Source organism: Schistocerca americana, chromosome 2 (assembly GCF_021461395.2).
Source record: "Schistocerca americana isolate TAMUIC-IGC-003095 chromosome 2, iqSchAmer2.1, whole genome shotgun sequence".
Lineage (NCBI taxonomy): Eukaryota > Metazoa > Arthropoda > Insecta > Orthoptera > Acrididae > Schistocerca > Schistocerca americana.
In genome coordinates, this window is record NC_060120.1 from 98572773 (window position 1) to 98597385 (window position 24613).

Here is a 24613-nt window from a genome sequence, read left to right on the forward strand (position 1 = left end):
ATATGCTGCACTCTGTTCAGTGAGCTCTGAAATGAATGTTATACAAAGTGTGCATAATCACTGTGTTCTTCATTGTACAGTTTCCAGTACCAGGTAGGAAGGTTCCAATCGCTGCATATGCTGTGCCCTCATCATCACATTCTGACTTGTGCTGTAATGCCTTTAGCTAAACTAATACAAATTTTCGAGAAACATTCTTACCACCATTGCCCCAATTGCGTCCACTATGCATTCGTGAGATATGGGGTAATCTGTTACAGTTTCATGTAACAATGGTGATGAATGGAGTAATTTGTTAAGATTTTGCTGTAACATAGCGTTTCATGGAGTAATTTGTTACTGTAATATGACAGTGTATGGCGCAATTTGTTACAGTTTTTCGATAACAGGAGCAGCTTCTTACAATTTAAAGTAACAATGGTGATTTATAGGGTAATGTGTTACAATTGTATTCTAACAGAGCGATGTATAGGGGCAACTTGTAGCAGTTTTGCTGTAACACGAGGGTATAACAATTTGTTACAGTTTTGATCCAAAATGGTGACTGTGTGACTGTAGAAGTTAGCGTTATCACCAGAAGATGACAAACGATTTTCGCTGCAAGATGAAGTTAGTAAGCTAGCATGAGAGCCTCTGTAACGTTTGGCCTGCTCTGATATGGGTTGTAACCGAACTAAGACGAGCTTTTGACAAAACTGTAGCAGAGAAACTTGGCCAGGATTTAGTTTATCTTCTGCATCGCCATCTGTCTTCCTTTGTCACATATATTTGTGGGAAAGAAATTACTATCGTAATTGATCAGATTATGCAATACGCCTGGGACTGTAAAGCGACGCAGTCTTCAGAGTAAAGACTGGCTTGTATGCATAACAATCACATATAGATATTACACAATGAGAGTGTCAGATTTCTGCGAAGTCAGGCAAGTCCAGGCTTGACGAATCTCCTGATGAAAGATCGCACAGTTCTCCTAGTCTCCACCTGCCCACAGTTAGCTTTTAACAATCATGCACAGATATAAAATTCAGATCGTTTGTGCACATTTGAACATGGCATCAATTTACACGAAACTGAGATTGTTCAGGTACTTTTGAATGGGTGGAAAAGTCAGCCCGTTCAGATGCTTTTGAACGTGTTGCTAGTTTACGCCAAATTCAGATCATTCAGGAACTTTTGAACATGGTACTAATTTGTGCAAAATCGATGTCATTCGGATACCTTTGAACATGATGCTAATCTATGTAAGATTCAGATCATTTAGTTGCTTTTGTACATGGCGCTAATTTACGCGAAATTGAGGTCGCTTGGATACTCTTGAACATGGCAGTAAATGATATAAATGGTATAAAATTCAGGTTTCTCAGATACTTTTGAAATGGCACAAAATTACAATCATTTGGATAACTTTCAACGAAGTGCTAATTTATACAAAATTCATATTATTTTGATGTTTTTAAACATGGTAGCTACCTACTAGCTGGATGTTTAATTTTAATGTCCATTAGAGTACTGCAGTGTGATTGGCTGTGGATGATAAATACTGGGTTTTGGTTGGCTGTTTCACTTTAATGCCCAGTAAAATACTGAGCTGTGATTATGAGATTTAAACGTGTATTTGTGTGTTGGAGAGACACATTTTTCTGATGAGGCAGAATTTTTGCTTACCAGGGGAATTTATCATGTTACTACTGTTACTATTGACACGACATCTTGCTCCTATCATTTAGACAACCGAAACATGGACGTTATGCATCTGCTCTGCCGCTGTACGGCCTACAGCCAACAGTGCAGGGTCAAAGCGTGCCAAAGAGTACCTTGCTGTACTACTGCCATATATTACCATTTCTATGTTCTACAAATGGGAATTTGTGTGGCAGTCAAACTACGGCATGTCTGTACAATCATCCTGTGTGAATGATTTTTTAAATATAAAACTGATAAAGAGATGATACTCCTCAGAGGGTACTATGAGGTACAAAAGATTTAGTAAACATTTTAAAGCCCCAGCAAACTGCCCTGTTTAACCATGTCACTCATGTGACTCACTTAGTCGTTTTAAAATGTACCTTCAGGTCTACTATTGAGGTAGCCGAAATGCCTGGTTCTCTAAGTGGCGTCGGTTCACAGTGGATGCACTTAAATGTTGTAAGCTATCTTACATGTAACGTGACTGTCCGGCCATCATAAAGAAAATCAGCATAATACCACCACAGATCCCTGTTATTACAACGACCTTAGCAGACACTATGTGTTTATGTGCAAACACAATGTCAGTATGGCAGTGTGCTCGACTTGAAGATGCGCAATGTTGGCAGCCCCTGTACGCATGCATATCTGTTGCTAGTTTTTTGCACAAACCAAGATGCATTCAAATATACATAGATTTTGCTAAAAAATTAAAAAATGAAATGGACCCACTGCATGAACCTTCCAGTACATTACAAAAGCCTCCACTAGCATTTAAAATCAACAAATGACTGAAAATGTAAATTAATAGCTCTTGAATAAGAAATGTACTTGCTGGCATCAAACAGATTATTAGACATGCCTTATACTTAGTTTTTAGTTTATTCGAGCATAATTGTAATATAGTGAAATACACATTTACGTACTGAGTCTGTTATTTGTGTTTGAGGTATTCCATTTCTTATTTTCAAGACACCTGTTCACTGTGCACATCCTCTTGCACACTTATGCTACGCAGGTTCGTGCCAAACTGCCCAGGATGGGAACCTAGAAAGAAGAAAAAACAAAGAGCTATTGAAGTAGGACAAGATGCTTCACCGCCCAGCGAAAATCAAATGAAGGTGGCAGTAATAGCGCTGTCAGAAACGAGGTAGGTTAAAATAGTACTCAGACTATACCTCAGATATAGCTTCTGTGATTTTAGGTATTGATTTAAAGACAAGAATGCGTTGTTTTCAAAGAGGTTACAGTAGTTGTTTGCAGAAGTGTTTAACATGACTGTAGGTTCATAGAAACATTATCAGTAATTTCAGAGTTGGAGAGTTAATACTAAGTATATTTTTCCTTTTTTCCGTTAAGTGCGAAGGACGATAAAATGTCGCTGCCCCCTTTGCGCAAGAGCTTCCGACGTTGGTCGAGGTACTCAGCGGTCCATTGCATCTGGATTTTTACCTTAGTGAGCTATTACGGTGGTTTGCTCAACGCCAAGAACTGGGGGTCCTCACTGCTGATAAACACCATCGGTGCAGGTGAGTAACCAGCCAGCTAGATTTACACAGTACTGGCACTTCCACCTTCGGTTACTCAAGAGCCCTTTGCTACCATAGTACTAAAGTGTTGTAACCTTCCCGTATATAAAAATTTCCGGTACAAAATTGACTGAGAATTGAAAATTTTGGAAGTAAGCAGCGCTACGTCATGGCCCTGTGAAATCAACCTGAATAAACTGAAAAATTCTTACCTCATAATGGTGTCACCGGATAACACTGTCTGCTTCTAAATGGCACAGCTCAGTGCAATGCTGGCCTATCTACTACTGCTGAACAACATTTGTCTGAGATTTGCATTATTCGAAAAAAAACTGACTTTGCTTTTTGACACAGCTGCATAGGTGGTCCTCTGATTATTAAACAATACATGACTATGATCTGGGAAAATTCGTAAAATATTTAAATTCAAGTAAATGACTGGTAAAAAATTATGTTCAGAAAAATATTATTATTGAAAACATTTCTGAAAACCATTACATTAAAAATTGAACATTACAAGTCTGACTTAATTAGTGCTGACAAATCACAAAAAGTAATAGGTTTTCTTTATTAATAAATAAATCTTCTGCAACCAGTTACGATTTTTCTTTATTTTACTGGTAGCAGAAGATTTCTTTATTAGTAAACAAACCTATTGTTTCTACAGTTGCAGGCTTTCAAAAACCATTTATAATCGATCAAATCAAATCACAAAAAGATTGAAACAAATTCATATTAACATCTCAGACAACAAATTTTAAGTACGCGCCTGGCGATGAAGAATAATAAAGTTTACCTTACACTAGATGGCAATGAACTGCGCTGCACCAGCGGCGACTGCTACTTCTCTTACACGGCTAGCAACTGTACTGTAGCGCTGAGCTACTACGACTTCTCCGTAACAGCGAGCTATTGCAACTGCTCCATAACAACGAACTATTGCGACCGCTCTGTAGGATCGAGCGATTATTATTACTACTGCCGACGTTGCTCTGACCTGCGATTCTATTGCAGCAGAGATGTTTTATATCGCAGGCAGCGCGTGAGCAATACATCGAAATTAAATTTGCTCCAATAGGGTAGTGAACAGTAAACCTCTTAACGAATAACCGGCCCCGAGTGCAGACTGCTTGCCAATTACGCACGATTTGTTGACCGCTACGAGCAGAAGAGATAAACATGTAATAATTAGGCAGTGAAGAAATAACAAATAAGCTAATGCAAACAACAACTTCGAAACAATATACGACGATTGGTGAGCGATAATGAGCAGTCTAGTACTCGGAGACGATTTTTCGTGCGCCACTCTGTACCACTTAAATAATATAGTAGAACTTTTCATATTCTCTTTACAAAATGTGACACCAGAAAAACGATTATGGAGCTCGGGCTTCATTCGGTTGTAAGTCGGTCTGCATTCCATAACAATGAACATGCTCTTTTACCTTGGATCAGAAAAAGACGGAAAATGGCCACTCGTGTGTGCCGTGGCGACTTCCTTTGCGTATGTAATAACAAAAAAAATCTTGCCTTTTTACAAGTATTTCTTCTGCTGTTTATCGAAATAGTGAAGTAAGCTGATATGCCGTTTTGTTACCTGAAAAGATGTATGTATTACATAAAACGTAATTTTATGCAATTTATGTAATTAGAAAATGTATTTTAATTACCGGTATTGGACGCTGAATAGAATACGAAAAGAACCAGAATTTCAGATTTCAAAAAAAGGTTTGAAACAGGTCTCGAATGGGCGTGCGCAGTGAACGACACGAACAAGTCGATAAGTAGGAGCAGTCGGCAGTAGAATTGCGACGAGTGGACACGTGAAGGACGAGTCCGGCCGAGCGAGGCCGAGACCGAGACAGACGGGAACGGGACGAGGCTGGAACGAGACTGGCCGACGTGCCGTTGCGGGAACGAGACCAACCGTTTCCCGTTCCCGGGAACTGTAAGTAGAAAGCCGCGGCCGAAGTGAACTATGAATGACCGTTCCTTAGAATTCGTTCCTTGCTCGTTCCGTTCATCTTGATGAACCGTTCCTTTGGACCCGCTAGTTCGCGAACGACCCATCTCTACACCTTTCAGATGTAGAAACACGCCTATCAACATTCGTCCATGCCACACAAATCCACTTCGGCGTTGCGATTATTTTCCGTTAGTGCATAGTAATATATATACACCTTGAAGGCTGTTAATGATACCTTCCATACAGATGCGCACTCTTGTGAGAATCAGGTAAAGGATGGGAGCAGTGAAGATAATGACAGTGGACGCTACGCGGGTATTCTGCGAGAAGTTGAGAATTTGGGTGGATGAGAAATGTGTTCAGATAGCCGAAGCGGATAACGTGAACGCTCGTGTAACGCCGAAAATTTGGATTCGAGTCCTAGTCCGGCACAGTTTTTCGCTTGTCGATACCGGATTTATTTCAGTGGCCATTTGCGGCTGATGTCTTGAGTTTCTGTTACGCCATTTGTTGGATCGCGACTAACGTAAGCAGTAATACCTTGGAACGAAGACACAGTCTCGATAGGCCCCACGATCCTGCCGCTGTCGAATTCCGACACATGTTGTAGACGTTTCTCATTCTAACACGAGGCATAACTCGATCTTCTCGTGATTGTCCTACATTCATATGCGATTTCCTGCATAGAAGAATCTAAATGGTATCACTGGTAACTGCTTCGTGCGGTTGCTCTGAAATGTCAAACATGTAGTACACTCACGCCAGTTTGACGTCTGTTGCATTCCGACTTCATAGTGTTTCAGTTTTAATGGCCAGCAGAACATTTAATGTTAGTGTTAAACAATTACTTTGCATAAAGATTTAGCTTTTATCACATATTACTGTCCATTTGCCCCTGACCTCTCCGCCGTCCACTTCCTCGTACTATCCTCCCCCCCCCCCCCCCCCCACCATCCTACCTCTTATCCCTCTGTCCTTCATCTCTGACATATGTGGCTTTAGTAATATGTTATGTATCATTAGAAACTGCATGAAGAGTCTCGGGGTAGTATGGCGGATTTTCCTTGTAATGTGTCACATATGGCTGTTATTTAAAATATTTTGAATCATCTTCATTTTTCAGTATCCAGGTAAAATAATAACTTCAAATTTCTTTAAATGTTTTCTTTCTTGTTTGTCAGTTTTAATAGCTACCTGTTGTTCCATTATTTTCATTTGTAGATCTGTTAGCTACACTTGTATTATTAAAAACAATCAGCATTTATAATATATGCAGCTGATAATGTGAATGTAAACAAGTCTTAGAGTTATAACGCTCGATAATATTTATTACATTACTGCTATAAATGATATGTCAAATGAAAAATCAAACAGTTTTACCAAGAACCTTATAAATGTTCAATGTGAGCACCATTTGTCACACGACCTACATCAAGTCTATAGCCAAGTTCTTCCCAGACGTTGCTAAGTGTTTCATCAGTGATTGTAGCAACAGCTGCTTCAATCCGGTTTCTTAATTCAGGGAGGTCTGTTGGTAGCGGAGGCATGTGCACACGATCCTTGATGAAGACCCAAAAGAAAAATTCGCATGGCGTTAGGTCGGGTGAACGTGGAGGCCATGCAAAGCAAGCCCTGTCATTGGGCCCCTTGCGGCCTATCCTGCGCTTGGGTTCAGTGAAGTTCAACCAATCGCGTACGTCGCTATGCCAGTGAGGTGGCTCACCATCTTGCTGGAAAATGAAGTTCTCTGCCTCGTCTTCTTCCAACTGAGGGAAGAGCCATTGCTCTAGTGTATCAAGGTAATAAGTGGCAGTTACAATAGAAGGCCCATAAAAAATTAAAAAATAAATAAAAAAGAAAAGCTGAAACATAGCGCGCTGCGCATGCGCACTGGTGCCAAACACAACTGTTTAAGTTGCTCTTTCATTTGACATATCATTTATAACTGTAGGTTTAATATAATAAATATTATAAAGCGTTAAAACCCCGATATTCATTTATAAACACCCTGTATACAGATGTAGTATTTGTCATTATGTAATGTAGACCATTATAAACACAGTTTTAATTGCTTAATTGATGAAAACCAGTATCTCCCTCTTCCTCTCAGGCCCACACTATCTCTCTCTCTTTCTCTCTCTCCGTCCACCCTTGCTAAAGAAAGAACTTCTGAAGTACTCAGTCATCGAAACTGAATGGACCTGAATCCCAGTAATGGCAAGGAACAACACAAGAAATACTGTTGTATCTTTATTTATAAAATGACCGGCTTTTGTTTCAGGAGTAGCAGAAATAGCAGGCACACTTCTTGGACTTTCGCTGCTTCTGTGGGCATCCAATCCGTGGCCCCCAATGGGAATAATTAATATTACAGGAGGATCGGTGTATATATTATCCTGGATTTTGCCAGATGGTCAGTAGTTTTTTCACCAATCAATATTTCAAATCAGATTTTTTGTTATGCGCAATGAATGTGCTACTTATTATCGCAATGTGTGTTGTGTTGTATATGTTAAATGTTTATTTTTATTTTTTATTTTTGTCTTCGGGGATTATCCGCTCGGTAATCTACAGGTTATAATGGGCAGCACTTATTTTAGTAGACCAGACATATTTAATCTCTCTCTCTCTCTCTCTCACTCTCTCTACGTTTCTCTCTCTCCCTGTCTCACACACACACTCACTCACACACACACACACACACACACACACACACACACACACACACACAGCCAAGTGTACACACACACACACATATTCACTCATATCATCATATTATTACATTAGGATGTAAACATTTTAAGTTAGTTAGATAGTAATTTGTCCAGCCGCCAAAAAGTTAAATATATGTCAGTGGATGAACATACCATTTGTTGACTGGAAATGGGAAACACTGAAAATGTGAAACGTCAGAATCTAAGAAAACAGGAAAAACTGTGACAGAGTGACATTACAAATCATTTTATTCGCAGGATCGCAAATTATGAGAGATTCTCATGATTTGTAACGTCTAACAGAAAAAGTGTTGTAAAAGTGTAATAAGCTTAGATTTTAAGAAATGTTTTAAAAAATTAAATAAAGGTGTAAGTGTCATGCTTCACTTATGTGCAATCACTGAATGTGCACAATATCACCTTACTTGTTTCTGAACCATAAATAGAAGAATATTGACAACGCTGACATCACGAAAAATAGAATTCCATGTATTTGATTTCGAGCAAATCGATCATGAATAATACGTTGTTCTTTTTTCAGTACGTAATTTGTTGGCCAGTGGAAGGTGAGGAATATTTCCTAGGACAGGAAGATCATGCAGTTTGAACACCTCCTTCAACAAAACAAGCTTATCCCAGTCTCCATCATCAAGCGAAGTTTTAATCAGACGTTTACCATTGTTCTCTGGTCTAAAACATGATGGTGAGGCTTTTGTTGTCTGCAGTTCGATAGTATTTAATATGTTATTAACCAAGAAAGTCGGGTCTAAAAAGTGACGTAAATCCATTTCATTATGATGCACAATATGCAGTTAAATTCTAATGATCGTAACGTAAATCACTTTCTGATGGTTCTTTCTGAGCAACAGCTGTCCCTTTGTTACATAAGGCTTTCCTTGAATTCTTGGCTCAGTATTCGCCTTTATGTTTCTAAATTTGCCTTTCCTGTCTATCATAAATCAACAAGTGTCTGTAGAGCCCACACCACAGGTTTCAGCTTAGGGCTCTGTTAGTAGTGCAGGACTCACTGCATTGTTGCCAGATTTTCCCACTCACCCTCAATGTGACACTGCACCTCTTCCACATGCAGTGTTGCCACATTTCCCCTCTCCCCTTAAAAGTCTCTCATCAAGGTCACTCCTTCCCTTCAAGGACACACCCAAGGTCACCCCATCCCTTTCCATGTCCCCATCTTCCTCCTCCATGAAATGTTGCCAGATTTCCCTCTCCACTAAAGGACTGTCATCAAGATCACTCCTCTCCCTCGAGACAACCCCCTTCCCTTCCCTCCCCTCCACCTCCTCCTTCCTGTTGTTGTTGTTGTTGTGGTCTTCAGTCCTGAGACTGGTTTGATGCAGCTCTCCATGCTACCCTATCCTGTGCAAGCTTCTTCATCTCCCAGTACTTACTGCAACCCACATCCTTCTGAATCTGCTTAGTGTATTCATCTCTTGGTCTCCCTCTACGATTTTTACCCTCCATGCTGCCCTCCAATGCTAAATTTGTGATCCCTTGATGCCTCAGAACATGTCCTACTAACCGGTCCCTTCTTTTTGTCAAGTTGTGCCACATACTCCTCTTCTCCCCAATTCTATTCCATACTTCATCATTAGTTAAGTGATCTACCCATCTAATCTTCAGCATTCTTCTGTAGCACCACATTTCGAAAGCTTCTATTCTCTTCTTGTCCAAACTATTTATCGTCCATGTTTCACTTCCATACATGGCTACACTCCATACACATACTTTCAGAAACGACTTCCTGACACTTAAATCTATACTCGATGTTAACAAATTTCTCTTCTTCAGAAACGCTTTCCTTGCCATTGCCAGTCTACATTTTATATCCTCTCTACTCCGACCATCATCAGTTATTTTGCTCCCCAAATAGCAAAACTCCTTTACTACTTTAAGTGTCTCATTTCCCAATCTAATTCCCTCAGCATCACCCGACTTAATTCGACTACATTCCATTATCCACATTTTGCTTTTGTTGATGTTCATCTTATATCCTCCTTTCAAGACACTGTCCATTCCGTTCAACTGCTCTTCCAAGTCCTTTGCTGTCTCTGACAGAATTACAATGTCATCGGCGAATCTCAAAGTTTTTATTTCTTCTCCGTGGATTTTAATTCCTATTCCGATTTTTTCTTTTGTTTCCTTTACTGCTTGCTCAATATACAGATTGAATAGTATCGGGGAGAGGCTACAACACTGTCTCAGTCCCCTCCCAACCACTGCTTCTCTTTCATGTCCCTCGACTCTTGTAACTGCCATCTGGTTTCTGTACAAATTGTAAATAGCCTTTTGCTCCCCGTATTTTACCCCTGCCACCTTTAGAATTTGAAAGAGAGTATTCCAGTCAACATTGTCAAAAGCTTTCTCTAAGTCTACAAATGCTAGAAACGTAGGTTTGCCTTTCCTTAATCTTTCTTCTAAGATAAGTCGTTGGGTCAGTACTGCCTCACGTGTTCCAACATTTCTACGGAATCCAAATTGATCTTCCCCGAGGTCGGCTTCTACCAGTTTTTGCATTCGTCTGTAAAGAATTCGTGTTAGTATTTTGCAGCTGCGGCTTATTAAACTGACAGTTCGGTAATTTTCACATCTGTCAACACCTACTTGGGATTGGAATTATTATATTCTTCTTGAAGTCTGAGGGTATTTCGCCTGTTTCATACATCTTGCTCACCAGATGGTAGAGTTTTGTGAGGACTGGCTCTCCCAGGGCCGTCAGTAGTTCTAATGGAATGTTGTCTACTCCCGGGGCCTTGTTTCGACTTAGGTCTTTCAGTGCTCTGTCAAACTTTTCACGCGGTATCATATCTCCCATTTTATCTTCATCTACATCCTCTTCCATTTCCTAGTGTTGTCATATTCCTTGTGGGGAAAAAACCAAGATAATGGATCTTGTTCATTTGTGGTACTTAAAATTCAAGATGGCGAAAATAGGGTACATAGTTGGAAATTTTTTATGTGAAAATCCAAGTTGTCTGAATTGGTAGCAATTTGAATTGGCGTCTTATATCTGCTACTATGTTCGAGATAACCCATCTTTCCAGCTTAAAATCGAAGACTGAAAGGTCACTTGTCCAAAGTTAAACTGGTTGAATTGGCGTTTTTATATCTACTACTATATTGGAGATACGCCACTTGTGCTACTTAAAAATTCTGTACTTCAAAATTCAATAATGGAAATCGGTGACATTTCTGAGCTCTGTTGCTCCACCATAAACAATTTCGTATTCTGTGCTTTGTTGTTATATATTTATAAACAATTTTTGCGTGAGTTCTGGAGCAGTATGTGAGTGTTGGGTCACGCAGCATCTGCCTGTGCAAAGAGCTTCACGTCCATCCCTGCCCCTGTCCCTGTCCTGGTCATCAGCGTCCACTCACAAAGTGCGCAGGCGAGGAAGTTCCAGTCTACTTTCGTCGTGCTGGGTTGCTTGTAGCAGCCATCAGCTGGTGGTGCAGCAGGATTAGGGGAAGAAGGTCCTGTGGCCTGGGTCTTGCCTTTATGGGATAATTTTGGATGCTCTATAACTGAGTCACAAGTGAAGCATGCCATTCTGAGCTGAGTAGAACTGCAACAGGAACACACCTGCATTTCTCACACACAAGCATCTGTGCTGGAAAGAAGACCCATACCTGGAAGACACGATTTATTCTCCACACAGCCACTTGACCTGAAAAGAAGAACTAGATATTGGAGGATGCCTAAGGGTGATTTCAGTTGTCAGAGTGCATGATAATGAATCAAGGGAACCCAGAGGTGTGCAGTTGAACCAAATTGTTCTGTTGGTGTATGTTGCTTCCTGTCACAAGGCTGCACTGGAAGAATTAACACGCTGAAATTTTTAATGTTGCTATAGGTTGTGCGCACTTTAACAGCAATGATAATAATTTCACACCGGAAGAAAATTTTTAATTATGTGAAGTACGGTGGCAGGAGGAACAGGACTTCTGGCCGAGTGAATACACGGTTATAAATACAAATTCAAATAGAGATAACGCAGGAGCATGTTTAATAATGAGTAAAAAATAGGAAATCAGATAAGCTATTGTAGCAATTGTAGGCATTACTGTAGCCAAGATGACACAAAGCTCACACCCACCACAGTGGTACAAGTTGATATGCCAACTAGCTCCACAGATGAGGAGGAGATTGAGGAAATGTATGATGAGATAAAAGAAATTTTTCAGATAGCTAAGCGAGCCAAAAATTTAATAGTCGTGGGGAATGGAAATGGGGGATTGGAATTCGACAGTATGGAAAGAAGGAAAAGTAGTAGGTATATATGGAACGAAAGAGGCTGCCACCTGGTAGAATTTTACACAGAGCATAATTTAATCATAGGTAACACTTGCTTTAAGAATCATGAGAGAAGGCTGTATACGTGGAAGAGACCTGGAAACACCGGAAAGTTTTAGATTGATTCTATAAGGGTTAAACAGAGATTTAGGAACCTGATTTTAAATTGTAAGACATTTCCAGGGGTAGATGTGGACTCTGACCTCAATTTACTGGTTAAAAACTGCAGATTAAAACTGAGGAAACTGAAAAAGGAAGGAGTTTAAGGAGATGGGACCTGGATAAACAGAAAGAAACAGAAGTTGTAAAAGGTTTCAGAGGAAGAAGTAAGGAACAATTCATAAGAACAGGGGAAAGGAATACATTAGAAGAAGGATGGGTAGCTTTGTGAGATGAAATAGTGAAGGCAGTAGAGGATCAAGTAGGTAAAAAGACGACGACTAGTATAAATCCTTGGGAAACACAAGAGAATTCGAATTTAATCAATTAAATACAAAAATGCAAAAATTGAAGCACACGAAAATAATAAAAACGTCTAAAAAATGAGATCGACAGGAAGTACAAAAAGGCTAAGCAGCAATCGCTAGAGGATAAATGTAAGGATACAGAAGCATATATCACTAGGGGGAAGATAGATACTGCCTACAGGAAAATTAAAGAGACCTTTGGGGAAAAGAGAACCACCTGTGTGAATATCAAGATCTCAGATGGGAAAACCAGCCCTAAGCAACGAAGGGAAATCAGAAAGGTGGAAGGAATATGTAAAGGGTCTATACAAGGGAGATGTACTTGAAGGCAATATTATGGAAATGGAAGAGGACGTAGAGGAAAATGAGAAGGGAGATATAATACTGCGTGAAGAATTTGACAAAGCACTGAAAGACTTAAGTACAAAGAAGGCCCCGGGAGTAGACAATATTCCGTTAGAGCTACTGATAGCTTTTGGAAGAGCCAGCCCTGATAAAACTCTTCCATCTGGTGAGCAAGGTGAGTGAGACAGGCAAAATAACCTCAGACTTCAAGAAGAATGGAGTAATCCCAATTCCAAAGGAAGCAGGTGCTGAAAGGTGTGAAAATTACCGAACTATCAGTCCAATAAGTCGCGGTTGCAAAATACTAGCACGAATTGTTTACAGAAGAATGGAAAAACTGGTAGAAGCGGGCCTTCGGGGAAGATCAGTTTGGATTCTGGAGAAATGTAGGAACACGCGAGGCAATACTTACCCTACGACTTCTCATAGAAGATAGGTTAAGGAAAGGCAAACTTACGTTTGTAGATTTAGAGAAAACTTTTGACAATGTTGGCTGGAATACTCTCTTTCACATTCTAAAGGTGGCAGGGGTAAAATACAGGGAGCGAAAAGCTATTTACAATTTGTATCTAAATCAGATGGCATTGATAAGAGTTGAGGGGCATGAAAGAGAAGCACCGGCTGAGGAGGGAGTGAGACTGGGTTGTAGCCTATCTATGATGTTATTCAACCCGTATATTGACAAATCATTAAAGGAAACAAAAGAAAAATTTGGAGCAAGGATTAAAGTCCAGGGTGAAAAAAAAAACTTTGTGGTTTGCCGATGATATTGTAATACTGTCAGAGACAGCAGAGAACTTGGAAGAGCTGTTGAACGTAATAGGCAGTATCTTGAAAGGAGCATATAAAATGAACATCAACAAAAGCAAACCAAGGATATGGAATGTAGTTGAATTAAATCAGGTGATGCTGAGGGAATTAGATTAGGAAATGAGACATAAAGTAGTAAATGAGTCTTGCTGTTTGGGAAGCAAAATAACTGACGATGGCCGAAGTAGGGAGAATATAAAATGTTGACTGGCAATGACAAGGAAAGCGTTTCTAAAGAAGAGAAATTTGTTAACATCGAGTATAAATTTAAGTGTCAGGAAGTTCTTTCTGAAAATATCTGTGATTAAGGTTATCACATACCAAAGCACACGCCCCTTAGTGTACTATCATTTGCCGAAAACTTCGTTTCAATATCTGGAATCGTTCACGAAATAAAAGGGCTGTTACGTCGTAGGCGACTCGCCTTGTACATTGTAGATGTGGTTATACAGGGGGCATAAAAACGTGGGTCAGTAACTTCAGGGTTTATCCTTGACATCAAAACCTTACAAAAAGTTCATGTGAAGATGGATCCGAAAATCCTTCGCTAGGGAGGTATGAAAGGAATAATTATTCAAGGCACAACAATTATGCATTTACCAAACACGTTTACATATACTGGGACTGCTCGAAGTGATCACCTCCTGCTTCGACGCATTCCTTCAAGCATACTTTGCCTTGCGTCTTGGAAATCTCCTGGTGTGTTCCGCATTTGCTCAGATCTCTTTACGATATGCTTCCTCAGAACATCGAAAGTGGATACGGGAGTTGAATACAAAAGTACTTTGAATATCTCCAGAGGAAAAAGTCAATTGGGATCAAATCGACCGATAGGGCAGGCCGTACAATGGGACCTTTTAGTCCATTCCACCCGTCCGGAAACTGGCTATCGAGATACTGGCGAACTAACCCTACAAATGAGGTGGAACGCCATCGTGCATAAACCACATTCGTTGGGTGACATCTAGACACTCAGCATCAAGTAAATGTCTGAGAAACTGCACATACTTTTGTCCAGTAAGATGTTGCGGAATGAACAAGGAGCCAATGGAGATGATCATGAGTGATTCACCCAACACGTTGAGACTGAATCTCTTTGCTTGGGTTCTTATCGCACTAAATGAGGGGTTTGAAGATCCCATCACGTGTGAAGCCAGCCTCGTTAATGAATAAGGTACGTAACGTTCAGCACTAAATTGAGGTGCTGCGTTTGCGTTTCCACCTGCTAGGCACTACATGTATTGCGTAGCCATCGTTTCACACACTGACTACATCGTTGTGATTGATGTTAGCTCTAAAACAGAACGACAGTCATACAAAACAAAACACATACCATGACCAACTATAATCAAGGAAGGGAGTAAAAATGCACATTTGAGGTAAATTACACAACCAGTAGTTACTGTAGGGAATTTCTTTCATACCTCCTTAACGAAGGATTTTCGAACCCATGTTCACATGAACTTTTTGAAATATTCTGATGTCAAAAATAAATCCGTAAAGTTTCTGACACTTGTTTTTATAAACCATGTGTGTGTACACACAGATGTAGATATATTTGCATTGATATCACTCTTATCAGTAATACACACTTTACCTCATTTTACAAGCTTTCACTCCTTACGGTTATTAATATAGATTATTTACCATTTTGTGAGATAAAGCTCGGCTACTTTGTCTACGCAGTTATGTAAATTTAATGATTTTGAAAACATCTGAAATTTTGTTGCAGACACGGGAGACCTGTACTACGTGCTATTAATGGTTGCAATGTTTGGACGTGTGGCTATAGCAACCTGCCTCACAGTTGTGACTTTTGCAACTGGAAGTGTTTTTGCTGAAAGCCACAAAGTGCTTGGGGTGTTCTGTTGTGTAACGCTCGGCCGGTGTGTTCTTCTGTTTGCTCCCTTCATTGGAAATCTGGTAACATTACTCATACTAAGAACAATAACAACTCTAGTGTTTTGTGAGTTAACTTCCGCCGACCGAAAAGCAAAATGTTTGTGTTTAGCGGTGTCACAGATATAAAAACGACTGTGACATTGATCTCTCAAATAAGCCACTCACGTTTAGAAAATGATGGACGATCTTTTTTACTGAAGTAAATGCAATTATAATGTAGGGTTGAACAATACAAAATGTTCTCATATAAACGTTTCCTGGTAAGTTCCTTTTGTTTCGATATAATATTATTCATGGTCCTCCAATAAGACTAAGCAAGTTTAAAAATTTATGTTTTAAACAAAACTTCAGCAAAATATTCTACAGAGAGTGGCATATACACTACTGGCCATTAAAATTGCTACACCACGAAGATGACATGCTACAGACGCGAAACTTAACCGACAGGAAGAAGATGCTGTGATATGCAAATGATTAGCTTTTCAGAGCTTTCACACAAGGTTAGCGCCGGTGGCGACACCTACAACTTGCTGACATGAGGAAAGTTTCCAACCGATTTCTCATACACAACCAGCAGCTGACCGGCGTTGCCTGGTGAAACGTTGTTGTGATGTCTCGTCTAAGGAGGAGAAATGCGTACCATTACGTTTCCGACTTTGATAAAGGTCGGATTGTAGCCTATCGCGATTGCGGTTCATCGTATCGCGACATTGCTGCTCGCGTTGGTCGAGATCCAATGACTGTTAGCAGAGTATGGAATCGGTGGGTTCATGAGGGTAATACGGAACGCCGTGTTGGATCCCAACGGCCTCGTATCACTAGCAGTCGAGATGACAGGCATTTTATCCGCATGGCTGTAACGGATCGTGCAGCCACGTCTCGATCCCCGAGTCAACAGATGGGGACGTTTGCAAGACAACAACCATCTGCACGAACAGTTCGACGACGTTTGCAGCAGCATGGACTATCAGCTCGGAGACCATTGCTGCAGTTAACCTTGACGCTGCATTACAGACAGGAGCGCCTGCGATGGTATACTCAACGATGGACCTGGGTGCACGAATGGCAAAACGTCATTTTTTCGGATGAATCCAGGTTCTGTTTACAGCATCATTATGGTCGCATCCGTGTTTGGCGACATCGCCTTGAACGCACATTGGAAGCGTGTATTCGTCATCGCCATACTGGCGTATCACCCCGCGTGATGGTATGGGGTGCCATTGGTTACACGTCTCGGTCACCTCTTGTTCGGATTGACGGCACTTTGAAGAGTGGACGTTACATTTGACATGTGTTCAACCCTTCATTCGATCCCTGCGAAACCCTACATTTCAGCAGGATAATGAACGGCTGCATGTTGCACGTCTGTACGGGCCCCCTTCTGGATACAGAAAATGTTCGACTGCTGCCCTGGCCAGCACATTCACCAGATCTCTCACCGATTGAAAACGTCTGGTCAATGGTGGCCGAGCAACTGGCTCGTCACAATACGCCAGTCTCTACTCTTGATGAACTGTGGTATCGTGTTGAAGCTGCATGGGCAGCTGTACCTATACACGCCATGCAAGCTCCGTTTGACTCGATGCCCAGGCGTATCAAGACCCTTATTACGGCCAGAGGTGGTTGCTCTGGGTACTGATTTCTCACGATCTATGGACCCAAATTGCGTGAAAATGTAATCACATGTCAGTTCTAGTACAATATATTTGTCCAATGAATACCCGTTTATCATCTGCATTTCTTCTTGGTGTAGCAATTTTGATGGTCAGTAGTGTATATCACTCTTTTAATTCTCAAGGGCTGTTTCTCTTCAGGATACGGGCTTTATGTACTTTCGCAAGAAAAAGCAGAAACCATAAAATATGTGTACTTGTAATGCTGAGTAGACAATTTTAGCAATTGAGAGCCAACATTTGCAAATTTGCAGAACCCATTTCCAAGCTTCTGCAGTATTCTATTTGCTGTAATATAGCGTTTGAAAGCACGACGCTCGGAATAAAATCTTTCGCTCCCAGAGAAGTCAAAGTTACCTCATGTATCACCGTTTAAGAAATGTTGTCACTTGTTATAAGGTGTTGGTAGCACACGTAATTTCTGCAGTTTTGTCTCTTTCCGTTGCCCCTATGGCTTTTTTATGAACGTAGAGCTTTCATAATTGAAGGGCTTTGTTAAACTTCGTATACTACTAATTATGTCGTTTGTTCACACCAGTCTCCCTCGTAAAATTCGGTGTTTTAATAGTTTCTAGCGGATAAGTAATACCACGTTTAATGCGTTCGAGCAAAATGATTAACTTAGCCAAAGGCTATTGATTGATTTATTAGGAACTGGATGCTGGAGCCCTTTTGATAGGCAGCATAAATTAATTTTCCTTTATTTATCTTTATTTTATTCCAGTGGTGAAGGATTTAGTAACTAAGCGTATTCGGACTAAAAGTAGCGTAACAGTTTGCTAAAACGACTTAGTACACTCCAGTTCAGTGGGTAGTAAATTGTCGGTTGGCTTCTTCTAAACATCACGTAACTCTGCCATGTTCTCTAAATCATTTTCTGAATCAGGAACCCGACTTTGGAACAATCTTCCAAAAGTATCTAAGAAATTGTGAGCTTCAAAAGATAGCTAATGGCACATTTTCTATGACAACAGTCATATATCGCGTATACTGGCAGCTCACTCTCTTCAATTCCCCCCCCCCCCCTCCCCCCCCCCCCCAAACTCGCCCATAACTTTCCCTCTCACGTTTGCAGAATTATTTTAATTCTGTTCTTTCCTAACTGCCATTATCGCTGCCAATTTTCTCCTCTTTTCTTCATACCTTCCGCTTCTGATAATCCTAAACATGGCTTCAAATCTTCTAAAATAATCTATATCATTCCTAAGACCCTTTACTATTATTATTGTTAGTGTCTATTATTATTTTATAGTGAACGTTTTAGTGATATCATTTGTATGTGTTGTGCCTGGTCAGATATAAGATAGATCCTTAAGGTGCTAATCTGGTCGGCCTAAATAAGCAACAAACAAATAACTCAGTGACCACGCTATTGGCCCAGACTGAACACCTTCACACCTGCGTAATCTCTTCACCCGCTCTCATCCGCCATCTCTGTTTCTAATGGATCAATAATAACGTTCGCTGAAAGTGTGATATAATAGTCACCCCTGTTAATGTTTATATGAGACAGGAATGTAAAATTATCCTTGTGCAGGTTGAGGGATGTGTTTTATGACATCTTGTCACGAATCTGCACCCTGCTGCCGTTTTCATATACATAAGTATTATGAGTATGACATTCAGTTTTAATCAGTATAAATTAAAATTAAAAAAAAAAATCCTTCACATCACAGAATAAGGCTACAGCTAAACATTAACATACCATTCTGAACTATGTTTGCTTGTGTATAGTTCAAGTGTTTTGATATTAACTTTTTTTCAGGCCGTTTTTGGGAAAGCAGTGCCTTTAACGGTTTTTGGAGCCTTCGCTGTTCTGGGAGGACTCTTTGCCTTGATATTAACTGCATGTTCAGGCGCCAGTGATGATGCTGGAACGGGAAGTGTGGAAGATAAGTACGTATATTCTGGTCACAGTATTCATTGTATAAGAAAAATCGCAGTAAGGACAGTATTACAATCCTTGTTACAGGTCACAAAGAGCTGAAAATGGAAAGAAGAGAGATAACAGAGCCGAAAAGGTGGAAGAAGGAAGTTATGGTACATATAGGAGACGAATGTCTACTTAAAGCCTTACGGTATTGGAAAAGTTTTGCAGTGAGGTGTATTACTGAGAAAAAGCAATTCACGGCAGCAGCTTAACGGCCGAAGTACTGCTTAAGTGTCACGTGTAGACAGATGAGACAAAGCCAACGAATGCACTCGCATTCTTCTAGTGGACAAATGTTGTGGAAAGAAAAATGATTATAGTTTAACAACCTGTTTACAATGAGGTTGTTAGTGATAAGATAAATGAATCGAGTTAGTAAATAGGAAACATGCGACTGTGATATATTTATGATCTTTCTCTCGTTAAGAGTTTACGGAACAGAAATACAAAAAGGAAAATCTATAAATGGCTACAGAAACTACAAGTTTTCAGCCTCCTATTACGTTTGTAGCGTTTTCCTCAACAAATGATGCGTGCTGGCTTTTAAAGCGAAAACATACATTCCATACGTGCTATTGTTTTAGATTACAGTTTTTATATGCACATTATGGATCTCGATACAAACTGTCAGTTTTATGAATCTATGACAGTCTTATGAAGATGTGTTTATCAACTACTGAAGGGTAATGTAACAATGCGACCGATGAATTACGAGGGTTGGAACTTTAATAGTGGCAACTATTTATTTACAGCTCGTACAAAATAGATAGATGTTTCAAAGTTTTACTGACCTTCAAAGTGGTCATCAGCATTGTGTATAACCCATTGCCAGCGATGTGGAAGTCGTAGGATACTCTTAGCAGTGTCAGTTCGGTTGACAGTTCGAGCGGCGCAGTCTATTGCCCGACGAATTTGTAGCTGTTCAGAAGCGGATGCCGTGAAGTGTTTCATTCGGTTTAGAAATCGAGTTGAACTTACGAGGGCTTAAGTTAGGGAGTGCAGTAGGTGGTATAGCTCTTAGCAGCCCCATCAGTCAAACCAATCGGTAACAGCTTGCACTGTACGTGCTTGACATTGTCCTGCAAAATGATAGTCGTAGGTTGTGTTCCAAAAATGAACAGCATAGAGACAGAGGTGATGACACTTTCTGCAGGACCTGACCATCATTTTGCAGGACAATGCTCAAGCACGTACAGTGCAAGCTGTTACTGATTTGTTTGACTGATGGGGCTGCTAAGTGCTATACCACCTACTGCACTCCCCTGACTTTAAGCCCTCGTAAGTTCAACTCGATTTATGAACTAAAAGAAACACTTCATGGCATTCGCTTCAGAACAGCTACAAATTCGTTGGGCAATAGACCGCGTCGCTCGAACTGCCAACACAACTGGCACAGCTAAGTGTATCCTATGATTTCCACATTGCTGGCAATGGGTTATTCACAATGCTGGTGACTACTTTGAAGGTTAGCAAAACTTTGAAACACGTATCTATTTTGTACAAGCTGTAAATAAATAGTTGCCACTATTAAAGTTCCAACCCTCGTATTTGCTCTAAAAATAGAAAAGCGAGAAACAAACGGTGGAATGTCACTAGTCAAACAACTTTTCATCCTTTCGGAAGAAACACTAGATAAGAACAGTCTGTCGTTGATAAAAACCTTACAGGAATGATGTACGACAGCAGTAAATTAAAAATAAGTAGCAAAATGAATGGTGTGACATGACAGTTTTACACATCCGAGTTGCACACATCTGATAAGTCTCAGGTTCATACGACTAGAGACAGAACATACGGCGAACAGTCTATCTCTATAATAGTCGTAGGATCATACGATTAGAATGTATGACACAACCGCCTATCTCTGCAGCTATACTGTGGTCCTACTGTCGTACATAACGAACTTCACGGAAACGTAGGAGATAATGTTCTGCGCCAGCTTCACATGTTGTTACGAGCGCTCAAGGTGTATTGCAGGTAAGACAGAGAAGATGGGACTATATGCTATCATATCCCATACGTGCTCAATGGACAACAGGTCGATGATCGTGATGGTAAGTCAGATGACCAACATCTTGTATGGTACATTGAGCAATTCGAGATGTTTGTATATAGGCGTTACCGTACTGAAAGAGCACATCTCCCTCACGTTGTTCAGATGGCAAGACTTTGGGCTGGATGATTCTCAAACACTGTTGTGTGTTCCAACAAACACTCGAGATCATTGTAGGCTATGGCCGAAGTTGGTCCTGTACGCCACTGTCAAATGCACTCCAATAGTTTCCGCTCTCCTAGGTATAATCTGTTCTCATTACTAAGCACAGGCTGCGCATCATTCACCCGACACGCTGTATCTTTCACTACTTCATCGGACACGGTCTGTACAGTGAGGTGACAGACCGACGAACCACACCCTTACTCGTAGGCCAACTTCCAAAAACGGTTCTTGACACACAATGTGCAACGCAGGTCATCACTTGTGCTGCGGTCGGCAAGCGTTAAGCTGTAACTGCTAATCCGATTCGTCGATAACCAGTTACCGGTGCGTTCCGCAACTCGAACGATGAGCGAGTACACCTTACGTGAAGCACCGGCATCAATATCGACACACAGCTGACTTATTAGTCCGAAGTGTTGGGTAATACTTTGGATACTTCGGAAGGACGCAGCCACCCCCGGTCTATAACGCAGGTCATAACAAAGAGGTACGGCTAAGCTATGAGGCAACATTTTTCAAACATAGAGGAATAAAAAGTATTATATGGACACGGGTTCGAAAACGCTCTATTTCCGTGTTAGAGCTAATTTTCTGCCTCTTTTCTTAACCACAACAATCAAGGGAAACACAAGTGGTTTGACTCATACTCAACAAACAGAAATGAAAAGGTTGTGCTGAGTAATTCAAACATTGTTGGAAGGAGACAAGGGAGGAATCATGAAGGGAATCCCATATGGTTCAGTTCTGGGTCCACTCCTACTCCTTATTATTCGCTATCGAGAATCGTCACGAAATTGTGCAACACGTCATCAACAATGATCTTCTGTCAAAGTTTGGGCCGGCAGTGTTGGTGACTGTTTGTTAGGGCCCCATGCTCTTCCGTTCAGGCTCAACGGAGAAACTTCCCATGATTTCTTATAGAACATGCTAATTTCACTGTTAATGTTCGTGAGCTTTTAAATAACAGTTGAACAGAAGTGGACCAATTCCTTGGCCTTCACTCTCTCCAGATCTAAATTCACAACACTTTTATTTGTGGGGGGCATTTGAAAGCTGTGATGTACGGACCCCCGGTAGGTGTAGTCTTCGTACCCGTATTGTGGAAGGCTATGAAAAAATACGCAATTCTCTAGGTATACATCAGCCCACCAGCGATTCAATGCGACGGCGTGTTCATGGACGTATCCTTGAACGGCGGGCATTTTGAACATTTCTTTAGGAGTGTTTCATACTATGCTAATATGTTCATTTCCTGCGAGTTTCCCATACTTAATGTGTTGAAGAGTTGTAGAAGCTGAGATCTAACATAAAAATAAAGGGTTTCCGGACCCATACCGTGTTACATATTTCCTTTCTCTACGTGTTGTGAATGTTTCTTGAAAGTGAGGCCATACCTTTTTGTTACACTCTGTATATTGCTGAAATTCAGTTTACTGAACGAATTGTGCTCTTCCAGATGGCGGCATGTCTGCGAAGTATACTAGCCTATTACGATGCCGGAAACAGTAGACCATTCTTTAAGGACTTAGCGATGTAATACTGAGTTCGTTTTTCTCACTCCATCTATGGCGGTTTTATTGCACTCTGTCAGTAGATCCTGCAGACACTTCTACAACTACACTCCACAAGCCACCTTACGCTGTATGGGGGATGTTTCTCCAACATGTCTTTCGAGATGTTGAGTTTTCATCTCCCACTTGTGTAGAATAGCGTATTGTGCATACATCAAAATCACAAAGTTGCTCATTGTACAGGATAAAAAAAATAGCGCAAGATATTATCTACATCTACATCCATCTACATCTACATCCATACTCCGCAAGCCCCCTGACGGTGTGTGGCGGAGGGTACGTTGAGTACCTCTATCGGTTCTCCCTTCTATTCCAGCCTCGTATTGTTCGTGGGAAGAAGGATTGTCGGTATGCCTCTGTGTGGGCTGTAATCTCTCTGATTTTATCCTCATGGTCTCTTCGCGAGATATACGTAGCAGGGAGCAATATACTGCTTGACTTCTCGGTGAAGGTATGTTCTCGAAACTTCAACAAAAGCCCGTACCGAGCTACTGAGCGTCTCTCCTGCAGAGTCTTCCACTGTAGTTTATCTATCACCTCCGTAACGCTCTCGTGATTATTAAATGATCCTCTAACGAAGCGCGCTGCTCTCCGTTGGATCTTCTCTATCTCTTCTATCGACCCTATCTGGTATGGATCCCACACTGCTGAACAGTATTCAAGCAGTGGGCGAACAAGCGTACTGTAACCTACTTCCTTTGTTTTCGGATTGCATTTCCTTAGTATTCTTCCAATGAATCTCAGTCTGGCATCTGCTTTACCAACGATCAATTTTATATGATCATTCCATTTTAAATCACTCCTAATGCGTACTCCCAGATAATTTATGGAATTAACTGCTTCCAGTTGCTGACCTGCTATATTGTAGCTAAATGATAAGGGATCTTTCTTTCTGTGTATTCGCAGCACATTACACTTGTCTACATTGAGATTCAATTGCCATTCCCTGCACCATGCGTCAATTCGCTGCAGATCCTCGTGCATTTCAGTACAATTTTCCATTGTTACAACCTCTCGATATACCACAGCATCATCCGCAAAAAGCCTCAGTGAACTTCCGATGTCATCCACAAGGTCATTTATGTATATTGTGAATAGCAACGGTCCTACGACACTCCCCTGCGGCACACCTGAAATCACTCTTACTTCGGAAGACTTCTCTCCATTGAGAATGACATGCTGCGTTATGTTATCTAGGAACTTTTCAATCCAATCACACAATTGGTCTGATAGTCCATATGCTCTTACTTTGTTCATTAAACGACTGTGGGGAACTGTATCGAACGCCTTGCGGAAGCGAAGAAACACGGCATCTACCTGGGAACCCGTGTCTATGGCCCTCTGAGTCTCGTGGACGAATAGCGCGAGCTGGGTTTCACACGATCGTCTTTTTCGAAACCCATGCTGATTCCTACAGAGTAGATTTCTAGTCTCCAGAAAAGTCATTATACTCGAACATAATACGTGTTCCAAAATTCTACAACTGATCG

At 40.8% G+C, this 24613-nt stretch overlaps 1 protein-coding gene across 1 annotated transcript in view; it reads left to right on the forward strand.

The window, feature by feature from the left end:
- LOC124595765 (organic cation transporter protein-like) overlaps positions 1–19778 on the forward strand; it is a 151432-nt gene extending 131654 nt beyond the window's left edge. The window contains exons 6-11 of the mRNA XM_047134646.1: positions 2705–2836; positions 3046–3215; positions 7463–7594; positions 15562–15752; positions 19170–19300; positions 19377–19778. Coding sequence (XP_046990602.1) covers positions 2705–2836; positions 3046–3215; positions 7463–7594; positions 15562–15752; positions 19170–19300; positions 19377–19473 — 853 coding nt within the window. The 3' untranslated portion in view covers positions 19474–19778. The remainder of the gene's footprint in view (positions 1–2704; positions 2837–3045; positions 3216–7462; positions 7595–15561; positions 15753–19169; positions 19301–19376) is intronic.
- The last annotated feature ends 4835 nt before the right edge of the window (positions 19779–24613 follow it).